Source organism: Haliotis rufescens, unplaced genomic scaffold (genome assembly GCF_023055435.1).
Source record: "Haliotis rufescens isolate VD_foot unplaced genomic scaffold, xgHalRufe1.0.p SCAF_16, whole genome shotgun sequence".
Taxonomy (NCBI): Eukaryota; Metazoa; Mollusca; class Gastropoda; order Lepetellida; family Haliotidae; genus Haliotis; species Haliotis rufescens.
This window is the reverse complement of record NW_025963846.1, coordinates 31088733-31108462: the sequence shown is the minus strand read 5'-3', so window position 1 is coordinate 31108462 and position 19730 is coordinate 31088733. Positions and strand designations below refer to the sequence as shown.

Genomic DNA, 19730 nt, shown 5'->3' with positions numbered 1-19730 from the left:
ACCTTGTGCGAACTGTAAAAGTGAAGACTGCTTCTTCAGAATTTGTGCGACCTGTTGACAAACTGTGTCTCGTTATGGAAGACAATTAGTAGAGCTGTATACAAACATAACAGAACTTTTAAAGGGATGTGCTAAGTTAAAGTGTAAACACATGAATATTGACAATTAAGTGTTTATTTAGGAGTGTTTGTGGGTTATTGTTTCTTAGTTAAGATAATTGTCTTATTTCATCCTACAATTAGGAGGCCGGTGTGTAAGTGTCAAAATTGTTAAGTTATTATTTTCAAAGTTCAGAATCATATTTCCTTTGTTTGTTATCAAAGTATTAAAATATAAATCATATTTCGTTTTTGGCAAGTATTAATTCATATTTCATTTCTTCTCCATTCAAATTTATGTTTACTCATCATAATATGCCAAGGGGCATAACTGCTTAGTATCGTGTATTATCTTCCATGTGGCCCTAAAAGCATGCAGCATGCATGTGAGAATGAAAGAAATGAGAAAAGGTTTTAAGGATAAAAGAGTCTAAAAACAATGGTGAGTTTGCCAAATTTTGTCATATATATTATTTTATTATTATCTACATGTGTATAAATGTTTTAGAGCAGTTATTTAGTCATAAAGTGTTTTTCATCGTTTGTTTACATTTTGCATAGTATTTCATGTCACTGAAAGGTAGTCAATTTTATAAGGTTAATTCATTTATAATGTCATTATGATTATTTGCATTAATGCATCATTTGATCAAAATAGTAATTATTGTTTATTTATTTGTATTTCAGTCAATCTGAAAATAATGAGATTCTAGTTAAGAAAAGAAAGACATTTATCTAAATGGAAACGAAAAGAATGTAAAGAAAAGAAAGAATGCAAAACAGGAAAGAATAAAGAAATCATCATTTGAGAAAGAAAGACTTCAAGTTATTACAATTAATATTCGGTGTATCATCTTTCTTTCAAATATCTGCCATTCAGAGACGAATGTGGCTATTTGTGCTGTTCATTAACTGTACAAATATTGTTTGTGATGGATACGTATAATATTAGTGAGGCAGGTATTTGATTCTTATATCTTGATATACTCGACATATTAATAAAACATGGTATCTTTCCTCTTGGTAACATTTGCAGTAAGGACACATTGATGTGAAAACATCATTATCTTTTGAATGTCTGAATAACTGTACATTGAGGGTACTGTACACCTGAACACCTGTTTAAAGTTACTTTCGAACTCTCTGACACGAGCCTTCATGCATTATACACCCAGTTTTCACTGCAAACACAAAAACGTCATTTTTTCCGTATATGTTCATTGGACGGAAAAACAAGAAAAAATCAATAAAATTGATTAATCGGTGAGCGTCTATAAAGTGTCCGGAAAAGGGTCGAGTTTTTCAAGCGTAAAATGGACGGAAAAACGATGCTTTGTGCTCCGCCTTGTACAACTGTTAACGGCCAACCAGATGGTCCCCCGACGCACGTGATGCCCTCGGCTTCCTTTCGGAAGCATTAGGTTTCCTATTTCTGGTATGCCTTGCTCTAGTATCTGTCGCTCGCAGTACTTATATGGTCTCTGGCGTCAGAGCTTACTTTGGGATAAGTGGGAGAGATTGGCCGCATGACCGTTCACGGATACCCTAGAGACAAAAAAACATCCAAACTATCGCAGTGACAATTTACAGCAATCTATGAATTACCTTAGTATCTATTTCACACATCTTTACAATCACCTTTCAATGATCGGCCAATTGATCAGTGATGACAGAATTTCTATGTATAGGATTTCTATTTGAGACAAGATATTGTAGAATATGTATACAATGCCGAGAAAGAAAAATAGAAGAGGGCACTCTAGACTTGTTTTGCCTTGTGGTATGTTCGCGTACTAGTGTTTTGCAGATATAGATACCAGTCTATCTTTCTTCCTATGTATTGTTCTCTTTTCTCTTTTCTATGGCACAAATGTTCAATTGGAAATTCGTTGGGCACAGTTGTATGCTTTAGACACATCCTATTGCTCTAGTAGAAAAAAATATTGTAGGGGTGCCGAAATCGCGCATGCCAAACAAGAAAAAGACGCCTTCTTGAATTGCATCATCATTTTTGCATAAATAAATCCATCTGTAGTAGCAGTATAGGTATATAAATCCGGCTCCAGTGGAAGTGGTCCAGAACCCCCATTACTTATACTACTAAAGCCATGAGTGATATCTTCAACAAACGTGGCACATAGATAGGTCTAGTGATGAACTGGTGCCTTTTGATAGTTTGGGATTAAAAAAAAAAATTGAGTTTCCATGGCAATGACTTTGACTGAAAATCACCAAACTTGGCACAGATCTTGAAAACCGTATAATATGTCTTCCAAACTTGTCATATAAATAGGTCAAGTGGTAAGTTGGTGCCTTTTGAAAGTTTGGGAGTTTTTACGAATGTTTCCTTAGCATGAGCATAACTCGGAAACCATTTACATATTCTACACAAACATCTACGTAGGGTTGTCTGAGAACTGTTACCATAATTACCTAATTGAGATGTATACCACTTGACAAAGGAACTTGGTCATGGTTCTGGTGAATTATTGTGAAAACACAATTTACATGTGGCAGCCGAACCAGCCTACGTCCCCACAGTGGGTACCAATAACATGAACAGGGGTACCCTCATCGCAGTGGGCAGTGGTAACATGAACAGGGGCACCCTGAACCAGGGTACCAGTAACATGAATCTTGTCGCCTGAACCAGACTATTTCCTCACAGTGCAGGTCGGTAACATGAACAGTGGCACCTGAACCAGGGTACCAGTTACATGAATCGTGTCGCCCGAACCAGCCCACTTCCTCGCAGTACATGCCGGTAACATGAACAGGGGCACCCGAGCCATCCTACTTTCAAAAAACGTATATTTCTGCAAAGATGAAAGCATAAATGCTTATTATTGAATTCGGCATTCTTGAAGAAGATTACGCAAGCCTGGCAAAGTTTAGTTCTACACCACAAGTCGAAACTATGACGTCACATCTTTTTGACTGTGACTAAAAAGATATGACCTAAAATCTTAAGGTCAATGTTGTTTGAAATACACACTCTTAGTCGATTTCCTTTGTACCAGACCATCTTGTGAACCTACCCATTGAAATCACCAGAAATGGACAAAACTGGCTATAGGGCAGTCATCAAGTACCTGCAACTGAAATGGCTAACTCTAACACAGATACATGCTGACATGGTCTCCACTTTAGGGGATTATGTCCCTTCCTTTTCCACTCTAAAGAAGTGGGCTGCGGAATTCAAGCGCGGCAAAGACAGCCTTGACGATGACCCGCTTCCAAGAAGGCCTTTAACAGCAACCATTCTGGAAAACATTAACCGGGTGCATGACATGGTGATGGCTGATCGACGATTGACCACTCGACATATTGCCAATGTTGTGGGCATCTCTCATGAGAGGGTTGAGCACATTATCACCAACGAGTTGGGAATGACAAAAGTTTCTGCACGATGCGTGCCAAAGATCTTGACAGCGGATCAGAAACGTATTAGATTCCTGACGTCCCGTGACAATTTGTGCCGTTTTGAAGCAGATCCCGATGTTTTTGTGGCTCGTTTTGTAACCATGGATGAGACCTGGATTCATCCAAAACAATGGAAGCATCCGGAATCACCAGGCCCCTCCACCCGTGATGGCTTCAGTCTTTTGGGATTCCAAGGGTATTCTGCTGATTGACTATCTTGAAAAAGTTCAGACTATCAATGGAAGATGTTGTGCTGACCTACTAAGACTATCATAGGCTATCAAAGCTTAGCGACGGGTAATGCTCACTAAAAGAGTCCTGTTCCACCAAGACAATGCTCCCGTTCACAAATCGGTAGTTGCCATGTCAGCGATCAATGATTGCTTCGAAGTCATTGACCATCCCCCTTATGTACCCGATTTGGCCCCCTCAGACTTCCACCTGTTTCCCAAAATGAAAAAGGAACTAGCCGGACGCCATTTTCCTAGTAATGATGACGTCATTTCCGCTGGGAATGACTTTTTTAGGGTGGCTGAAGAAAATTTCTTCTTGACCGGCATCCAGACCTTGCAGCATCGCTGGCAAAAGAGTGTAAACCTGGAAGGGGACTATGTGGAGAAATAAATGAAAACCATCGACTTGGTACGGGTCTTTCACAGTTAGGCTTAGAATACAAATACAAAAACAACACAATACAACACAAATGAAACACGAGATTCGATCAAAATCATGTAAGACCAGTGGCATTAATGAAGATGGGAGATAAAAGCACGCCAAACATTCGGTGCCCAAACCAGAGAACTGTTAGGAGATTAAAAATAGATTGTTTCCTCGATATAGGGTGGCCTTTCCTCGTTATAGGGTGGCATGACAGTGATTGACAACAAATGGTGTTTTTTAAGACAAAATTGATAAAACTTAAGACTTCTATGAAAAAAAAGTCAGGGTCTTGATCCTGTACCCCAAGGTATATAACCCTACAGCTGTTCGATTGAGCTGAGGCTAACTTGTGCTATGTCACATGACTTTCATTTCTTGGAAGGGGGTCTAAGTGGTTTCTTCTGCCTCTTAGAAATTCTCGTGCAGCCTGTCTTGTTCGTGGCGGGGTATTCACGCGCCGAGAAATTTATTTCCCTCAAAAAGTGGTATATAGCTGGTATCATGAAGGCACAATTTCTGCTTCATTGGTCTTATAGTTATAGAGGAGGTAATGAAAATACAATAACACTATCAAAACGGAGAGGTTTTCAATGTCAAATGTTGTTGCTGGATTAAATATCAAACTATGACCACCAAACCGTATGTATTATTCTGCATATTACATACTTGCTGTATATGAAATGAAGCAAAGGGGGAGTAATGGACAATATTGACATTCTCTATGTAATAAGATTAGAATTCTGGGAGTATGTTTAGAGAGACTGTGACTGGCATCATTCATTGAAAGTGTCAGCATCACAGAACTTGCTGTTTTGGAGGAGATGTGGAAAATGCATAAGTGAACGACACACAAGCAAAGATATAAGCTCGGATAACTTTCAGTCAGATGAGCTAAAACGTGGGCCTGGCAAAAATAAGGTGGCCAAATGACTTTGAGAAATATTGTGTTCATAACAAACTCATAAGATCTCAACATCATATACTTACAAAGGTTCGGAAGCCATTTTGTGCCTGGTTTTATCACTGGAGAGCGTTTAAAGATTTTCCTCTCTTGTATCTGCTGGACAGTTCTTCACAGCTGTTATATGCCCGTCTATAAAAGAATCAATGCTTCATAAGAAACTTCTCAAATAAAGCCTATGATCACAGTGTAATACATGAGCTTCAATTTCATCTCAAAGTTGATGTATTAAGTGAAAATTCTTTTGGGACAAACACTCCAGAGGAGCATATCAATGATAATACTTTATTACTACAAAGGAATTCTCTTTGCAGATGCAGATCCTATACATGAGAGTTAACATTCAAACAAAAGTCTGTAAAAAGGTGTATTATTTAAGAATCATTTAAGAGATGGATACTTGTTGGAATAAAGGATCTAAGAGCTCTATTTTAAAATGTGCCAATATATATCGGAAAACAAAAGGGAATAGTGAATAGTCACTGTTTCAAAAGTGATCAGGGTAAGCAAATATGTTAAAACATACATGATTTGCTACGGAGAGGTCGTCCATGTGTGACGTCACGTCAACAAGACAGCTATATTCGGTTAGTGCATTTACGGAATCGATACCATACTGTCACATTAACATTCAGGGTTGAGAACCGCATGCAACCAGTTGAGGGAGCACAACATCCTTCCCCGACGTCTTGCGATACGCCTGATTTTGCTTCCACATCTTCGTCAAGCACACCTTGTGGTGAGGACAGCATATGAGGTTTATAAGACAAGACTGGGATAGTATACTGTTCAGAGATAAGTCCTGGTTTCATCTGGGCAACCCTATTGATCACGTACAGGTGCCCATGGGAATGTTTTAGCGACGCTTGTGTTACTCAACGTCGTCAACGCGAGCCATTTGTATGCTTGTAGCAGGATCGAGTCAAAGTGGTGTTGCAAGACAGTTTGACGTCCACAGAAACACTATTTGGTGTTTATGGCAACGTTGGCAACGTTTATTAAACATTTATCATTAAAGAGGCATTCACACCGTACAACTATTTGTACACAACTTTTTGCATGCAACACATTGCACATTGGGAACATGCAGATTGGTCCAACTTTTGACGTTTGCAACTTGTTGGATGTGAGATGTACGAAATAGGACATTCTCTATTTTCATGCGACAAGTTGTATGAACGCAGAATGCATGTGAAATTAACACGTCAATTTGTAAACAAAAATGGCGAATCTGATTCACGTCGGTAACTTCTACTTTTCAGTTTCCTAAGTGTCACTTCTCAATAAAGGACATATGAAGAGTAGGTACGTAGACTAACCCTGTAACAAATTATATATTTTGACATTTGCATTGGTCTTAATCTCAATGTTAAACTGTTCATTGTGTTAAGTCTTTGAAAGGCATTTAGAAGTGATACACATAAGGAAGAGAATTTATGGACGTCAATTTCTTTATTATGAGGAACACAACGTTTCGTAGTATATGCTTACACCTTCATCAGGTGAATGAATGATATGAGGCAGAGAGCATAAATATGTACATGTAAGAACAACAAAAGTAATTTGAGAACAAAAGGTGGAAACTTAACAAGGGAAGCCAACAGATAATTGGCGCTGATGGCGATTAGCAACAGACAATGGAAGCCAACCATTAACAGTTATTAGCGCTGGAAGCCAGGGTTAGATTATCATTGATAGGTAAATGGCAATGGACAAAAGGCAAACGGGAGGCCGGCGGGGGTAATGACCACTGATAGATAATCATACAATTCTAATATATGATGTTTGTATGTTTCTGGCGTGTCCAGGGGACGCAACTCTGCACAGCGAATGGCGGCGCCTTAGACGACTGAGCCACCCGTGCCCCCCACACATTTTACATGAAGCTGTCAAATAAGGCATTTCGTCGCACAGTACTTTATCTACTGTACAGTCTAATGTGGCTACCTATTTTAGAGGCATTATCATTAGCAAAACAGAAACTTGGAAAACAATCTCTACTTTTCCACCATGGGGTTAAAAAGTCAATAACATACAAGTCCCTTAAATTGCAAAGTCAGAGGTTGGCCCCGTACTGCGTGACTGTCTGAAAATTAACTTAGCAACAATGATTCCAGTGGCAATGTAGTGAATCACAAGCTAATGGTCAGAGATCTCGCGAGATCCAAGGTGTATGCCACTCGCCGCCATGTGAATGCTGAGTTGTATACAACTTAAGTTCGTTCAACTAAATGCATACAACAAGTTGTACCAACTAGTTGTACTGTGCAAATGCACCTAAATGAAGCAACAGCATTGATCACGCAGATCAATAAAGACATTGTGTATCACGCGTTTGGTGTAGTGGTTGCATAAATACTTTTTGATAGAATCAAAGACCAACATTTCAGAAGAGGTCAAGCTCCCAAACACAACAGTGTGATAGTCATGAAGCACATGACCGCAGACAGCACATGCAAGGGGTGAAAATACCAGAATGTCGTCTTACCAATTGCTCAAATACACTTTATGAAACCCATTTAATCATTCAGGAACCAACATGCATTACAATGCAACGTTTGCAATATGCTGAACGTATACGTGCCATAGGCATCAGCACTGGTGCCCAAACGCTGCATGTTTCTCAAACTGTCATCAGAAGATTGTGGGTCAAACACATAACGCCCATGACTCCAGCCAAGAACGGATTAGTCAGAATGATGGCATTAAACATTTGGTTACAAACGGCCATTGAGATAAGAGACCGGTTGCAAAAGGCAACTGGTGAAAGGGTACATGCACAGACGATGAGAACTCGTCTGCACAGATGGCATTTGCCTGCACGACTTCTACATCTCATCCCACAACTTACTGCATGTCATTTGAATCAGAGGTGTCAGTGGTGTAGGGAACAACAGCACAGCGACAATCGACTCATGGTTTTCAACGAATCGAGGTTGACTCTCAACTTACAAGTCCTAAGGAATCGAGTTTGTAGACGGTCTAATTTATCGTTGTATGGACATTGATGTTATACAGCATGATCGTTTTGGAGGTGAACACATGATGGTATGAGGTTGCATCACATTGATGCGTAGAACCTAGCTCCATATTATCGATGTCATAGGTCAATACGGGAGTCACAGGACATTAGTATTGCACCACTCGTGGTGCCATTTGCACAATGTGTTGGACAACGTTTCATTTTTCAAGATAATAATGCAAGCGCTGATGTGCCAGGATTGTGACCCAGTTCCTCCAACAACAAAACATCCATGTCAGGTCATGACCAACACTCAGTCCTGACCTTTTCCCCGTTCATCACGTCTGGGACGTACTTAGTAGACCTGTACGTCAACGTCAAAATCCACCCACGACTTTCAATGAACATGGTGTTACTATCACTAATGAGTGGAACAACATGAGTCAAGCTGACATTGGTGGACTCATCAGAAACATGCCTCGAAGAACACGTGCATCTCTAGCCAACAGAGGCGGTTTTACCTGATATTTGTGACCCTCGACCTCGAAATTGACCCTCGGCCTCTTTAACGACCGAGTCAGCCACCATATCATAGCACCAACCATTAGAATCAAACAAAAGGTGCAACTTTATGGATACCAACTTCTGTTTTATTGCATATAGCGACGTTTCGATGTAGATTCTTATCTCGTTATCAAGCGAGAGAAACTACATCCAAGTGAAAAAAGGTATATATGCATGACATGTTGTGATGGCAGACAAACAGCATCAACAACCGGTAATAGGTAAGATGTAGCTCGCAGATGATTTGCTGAGGCCAGATGTACAGGAAGAATAGTAATAGCACACAGGTGATAAAGCCAGATGTACAGCAAGGATAAGGATTAAAAGGGATTAAAACTGCGCGACGAGCAGATCAAGCAATAAAATAAGCCTTTGTAATTAGTATCCTATCAGCTTGTCACGAAGTTGTAATCCCTTATAAATCCTCCAGGCAGATTAGATGAAATACCCTTGATCTCTCTTGGTCGATCTGCTTTATTGTATGTCCAAGCACTGCTTTGTTTAAAACCCAAAGTGCAGGAGCAGCGGTCAAATTCAGATAAAACACAAGATATCCACATTAAACTAGAAAATGTTTTTACTCGTAAAAACGTATGTCTCCCCCCACTCCCCTAACCCCCATTCATTCGTTTACTTCACCTTAAACCCCATCTCTTCATTCCCACCCTCCATTACTAAATAACAGAGACAAAAATAGAACTCCTAGAAAATTCAAACAACTAATGGGCACCACTTCAGTGCTGGGTTAATGTGTATACATAGTTTCGCGAAAAAATATTAAACGGTTTCCGAGTTATGGTCCGGAAACAAAGCTTACCCCCATTCAGAGCCTATGTTCAACTTATCTCCATGGAAACGAGAAAAAATAAAAATGTCAAAAATCTCTTAATAGCAAAAGGCACCAGTTCAGTGCTGGGTTAATGTGTATACAAAGTTTCGCGAAAAAATATTAAACGGTTTCCAAGTTATGGTCCGGAAACCAAGCTTACCCCCATTCAGAGTCTATGTTCAAGCTATCTCCATGGAAACGAGAAAAAATAAAAATGTCAAAAATCTCTAAATAACAAAAGGCACCACTTCAGTGCTGGGTTAATGTGTATATAAAGTTTCGCGAAAAAATATTAAACGGTTTCCGAGTTATGGTCCGGAAACAAAGCTTACCCCCATTCAGAGCCTATGTTCAACTTATCTCCATGGAAACGAGAAAAAATAAAAATGTCAAAAATCTCTAAATAGCAAAAGGCACCAGTTCAGTGCTGGGTTAATGTGTATACAAAGTTTCGCGAAAAATTATGAAACGGTTTCTGAGTTATGGTCCGGAAACCAAGCTTACCCCCATTCAGAGCCTATGTTCAACTTATCTCCATGGAAACGAGAAAAAATAAAAATGTAAAAAATCTCTAAATAGCAAAAGGCACCACTTCAGTGCTGGGTTAATGTGTATACAAAGTTTCGCGAAAAAATATTAAACGGTTTCCGAGTTATGGTCCGGAAACAAAGCTTACCCCCATTCAGAGTCTATGTTCAAGTTATCTCCATGGAAACGAGAAAAAATAAAAATGTCAAAAATCTCTAAATAGCAAAAGGCACCTTTTAAGTGCTGGGTTAATGTGTATACATAGTTTCGCGAAAAAATATGAAACGGTTTCTGAGTTATGGTCAGGAAACCAAGCTTACCCCCATTCAGAGCCTATGTTCAACTTATCTCCATGGAAACGAGAAAAAATAAAAATGTCAAAAATCTCTAAATAGCAAAAGGCACCACTTCAGTGCTGGGTTAATGTGTATACAAAGTTTCGCGAAAAAATATTAAACGGTTTCCGAGTTATGGTCCGGAAACAAAGCTTACCCCCATTCAGAGTCTATGTTCAAGTTATCTCCATGGAAACGAGAAAAAATAAAAATGTCAAAAATCTCTAAATAGCAAAAGGCACCAGTTCAGTGCTGGGTTAATGTGTATACAAGTTTCGTGAAAAAATATGAAACGGTTTCTGAGTTATGGTCCGGGAACAGTGGAAACGCCGACGCCGACGCCGACGCCGACGGGAACCGTGCCAAAAACAATATGTCTCCCTCCATTCTGGGGGAGACATAATACACATTTACCCCGCAATCATTGCGATTCTACAATGGAATCGCAATGGTCTCCGGGCAAATGAGCATGAACTTATGGCACTTGTAGCGCAAAACAAAATCCAACCAATAATTATAGGATTCGGAAAGACAGACTCCGCCCTACCACCACCCAACCCCCCTTCCTATGGGGGTTAGGGTTAGGCATTTTTTTTAAAGACACATTAGATTATGACATAGTATACATCTCCGTCCTCAATCTACAAGTCCTGACAATAAATACCACAATAGAAATCTAGAAAAATAGAAGAAAATAAATTAACCATTATCAATATATAACATTCTAAAACCCAGCCCTTTAGTGAAGATGACTTTGACATATTACAAAAATATACTCAACGTAATACTATCCTACTCAGAGACGTCAATACCTCTGATTCAATGTACAAATAAGAGATATCTACTCCACAGTTTGACAACATCAAATTTCCAAACACAGTAGGTTTATCTCCATTCTACCATGACGGCAACAACACTTTGAAAACGGTGCTCTCGTGTAATGCATAACAACACAGGGTACACAGTTCGGCAATCTCAGAACATTCCGAAAAGTGACCACAAGTAGTGATATGTGTAACAAATATGAATCAAGTTCAACATAAAAATACCCATAGTCTTGAGAAGATCCAAATAAGTGTTCAAAACACAAATTTTCAAAAAGAAGTTGACAAATAACCCACCAAACTTAGTACAAAGATAGCAACATGAAAAGTCATTTCTTGGAAATCGAGTATGCCATTTCTATTGTAGGGGTGACAGGTTGTAGAAATAGTCTCACAAATGCTATGGGGGGCACGGGTGGCCCAGTCGTCTAAGGCGCCGCGATTAGCTGTGCAGAGTTGCGTCCCTTGGGCACGCCAGAAACCTATGTATGATTGTGGGTTCGAATCCCGGTTCTCCCCGATTATGTTTCTAGGTTTGTCCACACCATACCCGTGCTCGTGGGATTCACCGAAGTGTTAAACGTCTAAGACCTGCATTACTTCGGGCTTTCCTCCCACATTAAGCTGACATGCCGCGATATAACTGGAATACTGTTAAAAGCGGCGTTAAACCCAACCCACTCACTCACTCACTCACAAATGCTATGAGAATATATTTCTCAAAATAACTTCACATATTAACATTCTACTATTTATTTTACATGGGTAAGTTTTCTTAAGCAGTTACCAATTACCCTAGTAATCAAATTTAAAAAATCAAAATAAATTACAAGTTACACGGGCAGGATGACAACCCCGATCTACGATGTGGTTCAACATTAACCTGTAGATTGACTGGTAACCTGCTGGAACAATGCAATATTGCTAATGGAACTGAGGATGACTGAACAGCCACTTTTCAGGCTGCTGACAAGCCGGAAATTTTGACACCGGGATTCTGCATGATTTGACCTGTCAATTTCAAGATTTCACGCTTTAAAAGCCTGTGTGTGAAAGCAATGAGACATTTATGACTCAGAAATAGACGTTTGTTTATGATTTTCACATTTGTGCATATCCTGAAATGAATTTCATCAAGTTTGACAAGCAGTGACTTCAGTAATGTCAGGAGATTGTTTTCATGGCCTTTCCAAGGAACGAGTGTTTTCTGACGGACTTTCAAATCCCCTCCTGCCAAATCTTTACGGTGGTGGTTAACAATGACTATCCATCATTAAAAAATTGTTTTAAATAAAGATGTTTTCATGAATAAAGTTTCATCAATCACATTTTCGTAATGTTTTATTTTACCTACATTGTTGGTTGTTGCAATCACAAAATTGCCTGTTCGGAGTCTGTTCATCATTGAACATGTCCCTCAAAGTTTCATAAACATTTCATTTGTGGATACCCAAATATTAAGAACCTCACCACAAATAAAGAAAAGGCTAATGCTATTGCTGCCCTTTATTTTCTATAACCAGTAGCTCCACCAACTACCCCCCTCCCCTAGCCTCAATTCCAAACCACCATTAAAAAACACCCAACCATCATAAAAAGGCATGATTACACTCATCAACCATTCAACTAAATAATTAATATTAATGAATTTCAAAAAGCTATAAATAACAGAAAAGCAGCCTCAGCCACAGGATAAGATAACACCAGTTACATTATTTTTTAAACAAATTTACATTTATACAATAAAATATGGACAAAAGCCACCACACCATCACTATTGAAACACGCCCAAGTAGTACCAGTCCTAGAGCCAGGAAACCCCCCAAAATGAGCCTTACTACCGCCCTATTTACACTCACATCATATTTATGTAAAATCCTGGAATCTATAATTTACAACAGGTTCAAGCATGAAATCTCCGTTAAAAATCTAATTAGCCCTGACCAGAGTGGCTTCATTCCCAATAGCCAAAATAATACAGTAAAATCCCATAATACTTTCTCTCATACCCACCAAATACAAAATGGCACCCCATTTAGGCTGCATATTGTTGCCGACTTTATTTAATGTTCTGATCGATGACATATTTCCAAATTTTGTACAAAATGATAACATATATACTAAATTATACATCCAAGTTGCCAAGACAAAAACATATACACAGATGCTTCCCAAACAAAAACAACAACACTGGCATGGGTATCCATATAGACCAGCCCAAATCAATGACTACAAACTATCACTACAAAAGCCACACTTATTCTAACACAGCTCAACAACTTGCTATATCAACAGCCCTTCACCAAGCTAAAAATCACAAACAATCCAACACTTGGCTCATTAAAACAAATTTAAAACAAATGTTCAAAAACCCAACCCGACCTGATAAACAACATCATACAAAACATTTCAGAATTAAATGCAGTAAATAAAACTATACGTCTACTATGGATATTTGGTCACACTAACATACCTCGGGGGCGCTCGGGTAGCCCAGTGGTTAAAGCGTTCGCTCGTCACGCCGAAGACCCGGGTTCGATTCCCGACATGGGTACAATGTGTGAAGCCCATTTCTGGTGTCACCCGCCGTGATATTCCTGGAATATTGCTAAAAGCGGTGTAAAACCATACTCACTCATTCACTCACTAACATACCTCGAAATGACTCAGCAGACATTGCAGCTAAGCTCACAACCACACACCCATCACCAGAAATAAATGTTAACACTTCTAAAGCCGAGATTAAATCCACAATTAAACAATGCATCAAAATTAAAAATTTCCACGATGGTTGGCAGATAATTAAGAGATATTTCGCAGATACCGGATGAAGAGAAACATATGGGAAGGCATCCTGTACATCTAGACTGTTCATTGAATCACCTGGCCTGAGCAAAGTCTACAATTGTGAACTGATTCCATTTGGAACTTTGGTGGTCGTAATAGGTACTCCTTGCTGAGAACTTTCGATCTATTATCATGCACATATCTGACGTGATATTCGTGGAAACAAGGAATACTAGAAAATGTAAACATTTTGCATATATGAAATACCAAACATATTTTGTAAAAAGAAATGTACATAACGTACTGTTTTCATCATTCTTTCGCAGTAATTACGTCTCGTCTGAACAGGAAACAAGGTTCCATTTTCAGAACTTCGGACAGGCATTGCCATATATTGGTCGCAAGGCATCCACAGACAAGCAATGTCCAACCCCGGACTCGTCTCTCAAGCACCGGACAGTTATATTTCTGGGGAGCTTCCTCCAGTTATTGTATCAGTCAGTAATTGAGTTCTCACTAAGATCAAAGTATCCCCCAAAGCAGTGTTCCTTGTAACATGCAACCAAGAACAATCCTTTCTGTGAAGAATCTTACACGATTTAGAGTGAAAGTTATGAGAGAAATATATGAAGATAAATCAAGATCAAAATAAAAAAATTACCGCAACTAAATAAGATATTCTAAAATGGCTATCGACTTTTAATATGCTATGTATGAAGGCAGGTCTCGGAAAGTTTGGAAGCATTTCACGCAGTGGATTCAGGGGAGTATGGATTTGAAGACCTGTATTCAAAACGCACTGTGAAAACACTGAATACAATATGGGTGCTAAACCACTGACCAAAGTCAAAGAACAAAAACTGTCAAGCACCTAAAGCAACAGACACCTGGAACGTTTGAAAGTAATCGGACAATCGGTTGCGGAGCAAAAGGGCGAACTATATATTAAAAAAATACTTCTTTTTTAGGTATCTGCCCCCGGTCATTGGGCCTACAAGCGCACAAACATACGCAAAAACGCACGCTCTGCCGTGGATGTTTTGCAGAACTATCTATATACGCATACAAAATCTGAACATAATCGTGCAACTGAGTGGACGAGAAGCGGTGCTTTCACAATGGTGTGGACGTACACGACAAAAACGACAGTTTTCGATACTACTGACGTTAAGCGAATGAGCTTGAGTGACTTGATTGAATGAATGAATGGAGATTACTGCCGTACCTGCGTGTCACGTGCGAAGATGGTGCTCATTACTTGAGCGCACCGACTTGGCGTGGGTGGCGCACGGATGTAGAGGAGAAAACCAGCTGCCATTGGGACAGGCGCACCAACTCGGCTTGGTTTGAGAAGGACGCGCCCGAGTCAGGAGCACTATCTCCACGTGAGACTAGCGCGCCGACTCTGCTTGGGCTTCGTACGAGTCCGACTAAGGCTGTGACCCCAGCTCTGGTAAGGACTGGCCCGCCGACGCTTCGAAATTGGCGTATGCCAGAGTGAACAATTGTTTCAAACGCTTTTCCGACCTCGTCCATATTCGAATCCTTGGGTGGGCTTGTACCAACGTCGTCAGGAGTAAGGCACCGCTACGAAATAAGCGTCTACCGAAGCGTCCCAGGGTATTCTAAACCCATTTCCGACCTCGTAGATATTCGAATCCTCAAATGGTTTGCTTGTACCAGCGCCGTCAAAAGTAAGGCACTGTTGCGGCATATAGCCGATACGAAATTGGCATTTGCCGGATCCATTTCAGACCTCGTCCATACTCTAATCCATCAATGGTTTGCTGGTTCCAACGACGTCAAAAGTTAGGCTTTGCTTGTGGCATGTCGCCGCTACAAAATTTCGTTTAATGTAGGGTCCGTAAAACCGTCTCAAACCTCGACCATGTTCGAATCCTCAAATGGTTTGATTATCGCCGCTAAAAAAATGCGTATGCTGAAGTGTCAGTACAACCGTCTCAGACCTCGACCTTGTTCGAATCCTCATATGGTTTGATTGTACCAACGCCGTCAAAATCAATGAACTGCTTGCGGCATATCGCTGATAGGTTACTGCGTCCCGGTGTCTTCTAAAACCATTTCCCACCTCAACAATGTTCGAGGTGAGGTGGTGAAATAGGGTTAAACGTCGCGTCCAAGATAATTGCACTTATACAGCGGCGTGAATGCACTTGTACTGTGTGTGTGGCTGCTTTTACTAGTCCGGACAGATGCCGATTTATAGTGCAAGCAGACTGACATACCTTGCCGCAGTTGAACATGCTTGAATACCCGACTCAGACACAGTATACTGAATCTGACCAGTCCTTGTTTTAGCCCCTTAATGCGGAGCGCCAGACAGGGTAACAACAAGTATCATATTTTATCGTATTTTAGTATGATGCGGCCTGGGATCAAACCCCGGACCTTCCGCTCTCCAGGCGGTCACTATAAAACCTTTGAAGATCAGGGTTAGAATTGGTCTTCAACAACCCTTGGTTGTCTCAAGAGGCGACTCTCCTTGTCCTAAGATGCGATTAACTGGACCAGGCTCGCTGACATGGTTGATGCACAGCTTTATTGCTCAATTGCCAATTGCCAACTGCTACGGCACCTTACTTTTTACGGCTTTGGTACAAGCAAACCATTTTAGGATTCTAACATCGAGGTCGAGGTCTGAAATGGGTTCAGACCACTCTGGGACGCTCCAGCACACACAATTTCGTATCGGCGTTACCTCAAACGGTGCCCTACTTTTGACGGCGGTGCCACACAAACGTGCATGCACGTCGCTATATAAGTGCAATAATCTTGGACGCAACGTTAAACCCCATTTCACCTCACCTTGCCTCAAAGGTAGTATACATAATACCAAGGGCATTTGCAACAAGACCCTGTATTGCTCTTGGGCCTTTGGGAAGTGCAAAGGGGCTAATCGTATGTTTCTGGGGTGCTTCCTTCAGTATTTGTACTCCAATCACGGTATTAACTAAAATCAGATATGAATGCAAAACTTAAATGTGTTACTTTAAACGTGCAATCAAGGGCGAAAAATGAGGTCCACACTTTATGCACACTCTCTATACTTTCTGTGAAGGACCTTACAAGATATCATCTTTAAAATATAATTTAAGAGAAAAACATGATCAATATCAAAGTCCAATATGGTCGCAACTAAAATAGATATAAAAAACGTTTATCAACGTTTGATGTGTTATGTATGGATACAAAGGTCATGCTTTGTATCTGAAGAGAAATGTATGTACATTAAATTTAAAAGACAAACAAACATGTGTATTATGTAATAGGTCACATATCATGGAATAATTGTATATCAATTGTGTAAGATCCGCAAAGAAATTAGATAGAAATGTATTGTTCTCTGGGCGACGAGGCCACCCATACTGAAAATAAAGAATCTTGAATGTAATGTGTTCTACGTTTATCATCACCGTTTAAATACCTTTTTCAGGCTAATCACAGTGTCAGCTGGGAAAGGCTAGGTTAGGTAGATTTGCGTTGTTTTGATATATATAGCGCTATGATTCGTATTTGTTAAGTGAAGACAGAAAAGAAGTTTTCTAGAATTATAGATGTGCTTTAGCACGGGACCACGGACGTCATCACAAATAATTAGTGCTCGTTATCACCACGCGATTGTGTAACATGCGCACTAACTATTCTCTCTGAGATGCTCGAAACTTGTTGGAATTTCCTCAAATTAATCCAAGGCTAGGCTTGGTTCAAGTTGGTTACCTACCGGAACCCTAACATACCTAAACATGCGAAATCTGTGAAGCGACAGCGACAGCCGACACCCGACAGCTATAAGGTGTGCCCACTAAATTGCACTATCTTACCCCCAAACCTGATTGGTTCACGTGATCTTGATAAAATACGACGTATCCCGCTAGGGAGGGAATACACAGTGACAATTATAATCCTTATACACCGCTGCAAAGTAAAAGGCTGCACGTTGTTTTTGAGTCAATGAAAGTCACATGACACAGCAAAAGTTAACATCAGCTCAACCGAGCAGCTGTTTGCTATCATTTTATATTTAATTTTTTTTTTTAAGGACAGATTGAAACATGTCGGCATGATAAATTCATGTTAAAAACGAATTTATCATTCCGACATGTTTCAATGTTGCCTAGACTGCCTGAGTACCCGCTACCATATGTAAAGGAATAGCTGTCCAAGACAATGATATCGCTTGACTACCAGTATCAAATGCTGTGAAGCTTTTCAGCCGGTTGTCATCATGAAAAACGTTGATATCCGATGGATCGTTTTGTGATATAGCCGGTGAAATGAAAAGGCAGAAAAACTGTTAAACAATGTGAACATGTGTTGCAATAAATGTCACCATAAAATAAAGAGTTTTGTTGTTTTAGTACCGCACCAAACCGTACCAGCGTTTCATTTACAGTTCCCTGAAATAGAACCTAAGACCAATGATTAAAATGTTACCTGAATGTTCTGCTGTGACCGTGCAGGAGGTGTGGCGATATGGAGAGCGAAAATAGAATCACGTGTTATATAACGGGGCATTCCATTTTGCTCAAAATTTAGGGGGGTGCAAGTGCTTGGATTATTGTTATGACTGTTGGTTTAACATCTGGTCAACATTTATTTGGACATCCTAAATCACGCTGAAGATACTTATTCAAGTGATAAATGTTTTTGCCTTTTAATTATCCCCCATCTATTGTGCGCATGTCACTTAAGGCTACCCGTTGGACCCTAAATCAACATTCGGACATTCTACTTAAGAAAGACAGGGTGTCCATATTTATAAGCTGCCCATGCACATGACTCAAATAGAAGATTGAGCTCGAGGAACGTAGACGTCAAAACAAGGTAAGCGTCATTTTTGAAACCCTTCATTCAGGAACACGCCCTATTTTAATTCTCAAAACCCATTTTTCTAGACACAAACTATATCATGCTGTTTCCATTAGTACGCGCTGACGATGGACAAAATAAAATATTCTTCTTTTTACAAAAACATTGAAACCACCTTGCCCACTGGTTATAATCAGGATTATTTGTGAAAGAGGGAATTTACTTAAGTATAGCCACCAATTACAAAGCGAGCATGAGATTATACCTTCTTGATTTGTCCTTTACTAAGGTCAGACAGGCAGAAAGACAAACAGACATGTTATTAGTATTTTTTGGCTACGAGGCCAATAGGAAAGTCACAGTTTTACAAAAAGAATATACAGGGCGGCTGTAAAGATCAGTTATTACAAATTTTACACAGTTGTATATATTTTACTATATAGGCTACTGGAAAAGAAATTCGGAACTTATTTCTTTCTTTCTCCTGCACACAAAGGCCTTTCAAACACAATATTGAATTCAACTTCCCGAACGTTCAAACAATACTAGCACATAGCCATACTAATATAATTAACTTTTCATCTTCTAAGCCATTCGTCACAACTCGCCCCTTTCCGTAATCTGCAAGAAGACTTGTCCCCCTATCGATGAATGTTGTGTGCGAAAATACGACAAACCAATCAGAATTCGCGTATGATTTCGAGTTATTTGTCAAATAATCCCTCAGAAATAATTTTTGATTTTACACGTCTTGCACCTAAAAATATACCCAAGACACAGTTAAATGTGTTCAATCATACTGTATAATTCCGCATCCCGATGTGCTTTTAATTGCATCTGAAATATATATAACATATGGGGAAATATATGTGATCCATTACGCAACGAGTTGACAATTGTTTTAGGTGTGCCCGTTTGCGCTAAGACGG

General features: G+C 39.8%; 2 protein-coding genes across 2 annotated transcripts in view; one reads left to right on the top strand and one right to left on the bottom strand.

Annotated features, from left to right (window-relative positions):
• Positions 1-18468, bottom strand: part of LOC124121033 — a 121013-nt gene extending 102545 nt beyond the window's left edge. Inside the window, exons 1-2 of the mRNA XM_048397117.1 lie at positions 18427-18468; positions 5169-5274 (exon numbers count right to left, since the gene is read on the bottom strand). Coding sequence (XP_048253074.1) covers positions 5169-5185 — 17 coding nt within the window. The 5' untranslated portion in view covers positions 5186-5274; positions 18427-18468. The remainder of the gene's footprint in view (positions 1-5168; positions 5275-18426) is intronic.
• Positions 18469-18742: 274 nt separating this feature from the next.
• The window catches only part of LOC124125659 (interferon-induced protein 44-like), a 43948-nt gene continuing 42960 nt past the window's right edge, over positions 18743-19730 (top strand). Inside the window, exon 1 of the mRNA XM_046489011.2 lies at positions 18743-18816. The gene's annotated coding sequence lies outside the window, so the exon portion shown is untranslated. The remainder of the gene's footprint in view (positions 18817-19730) is intronic.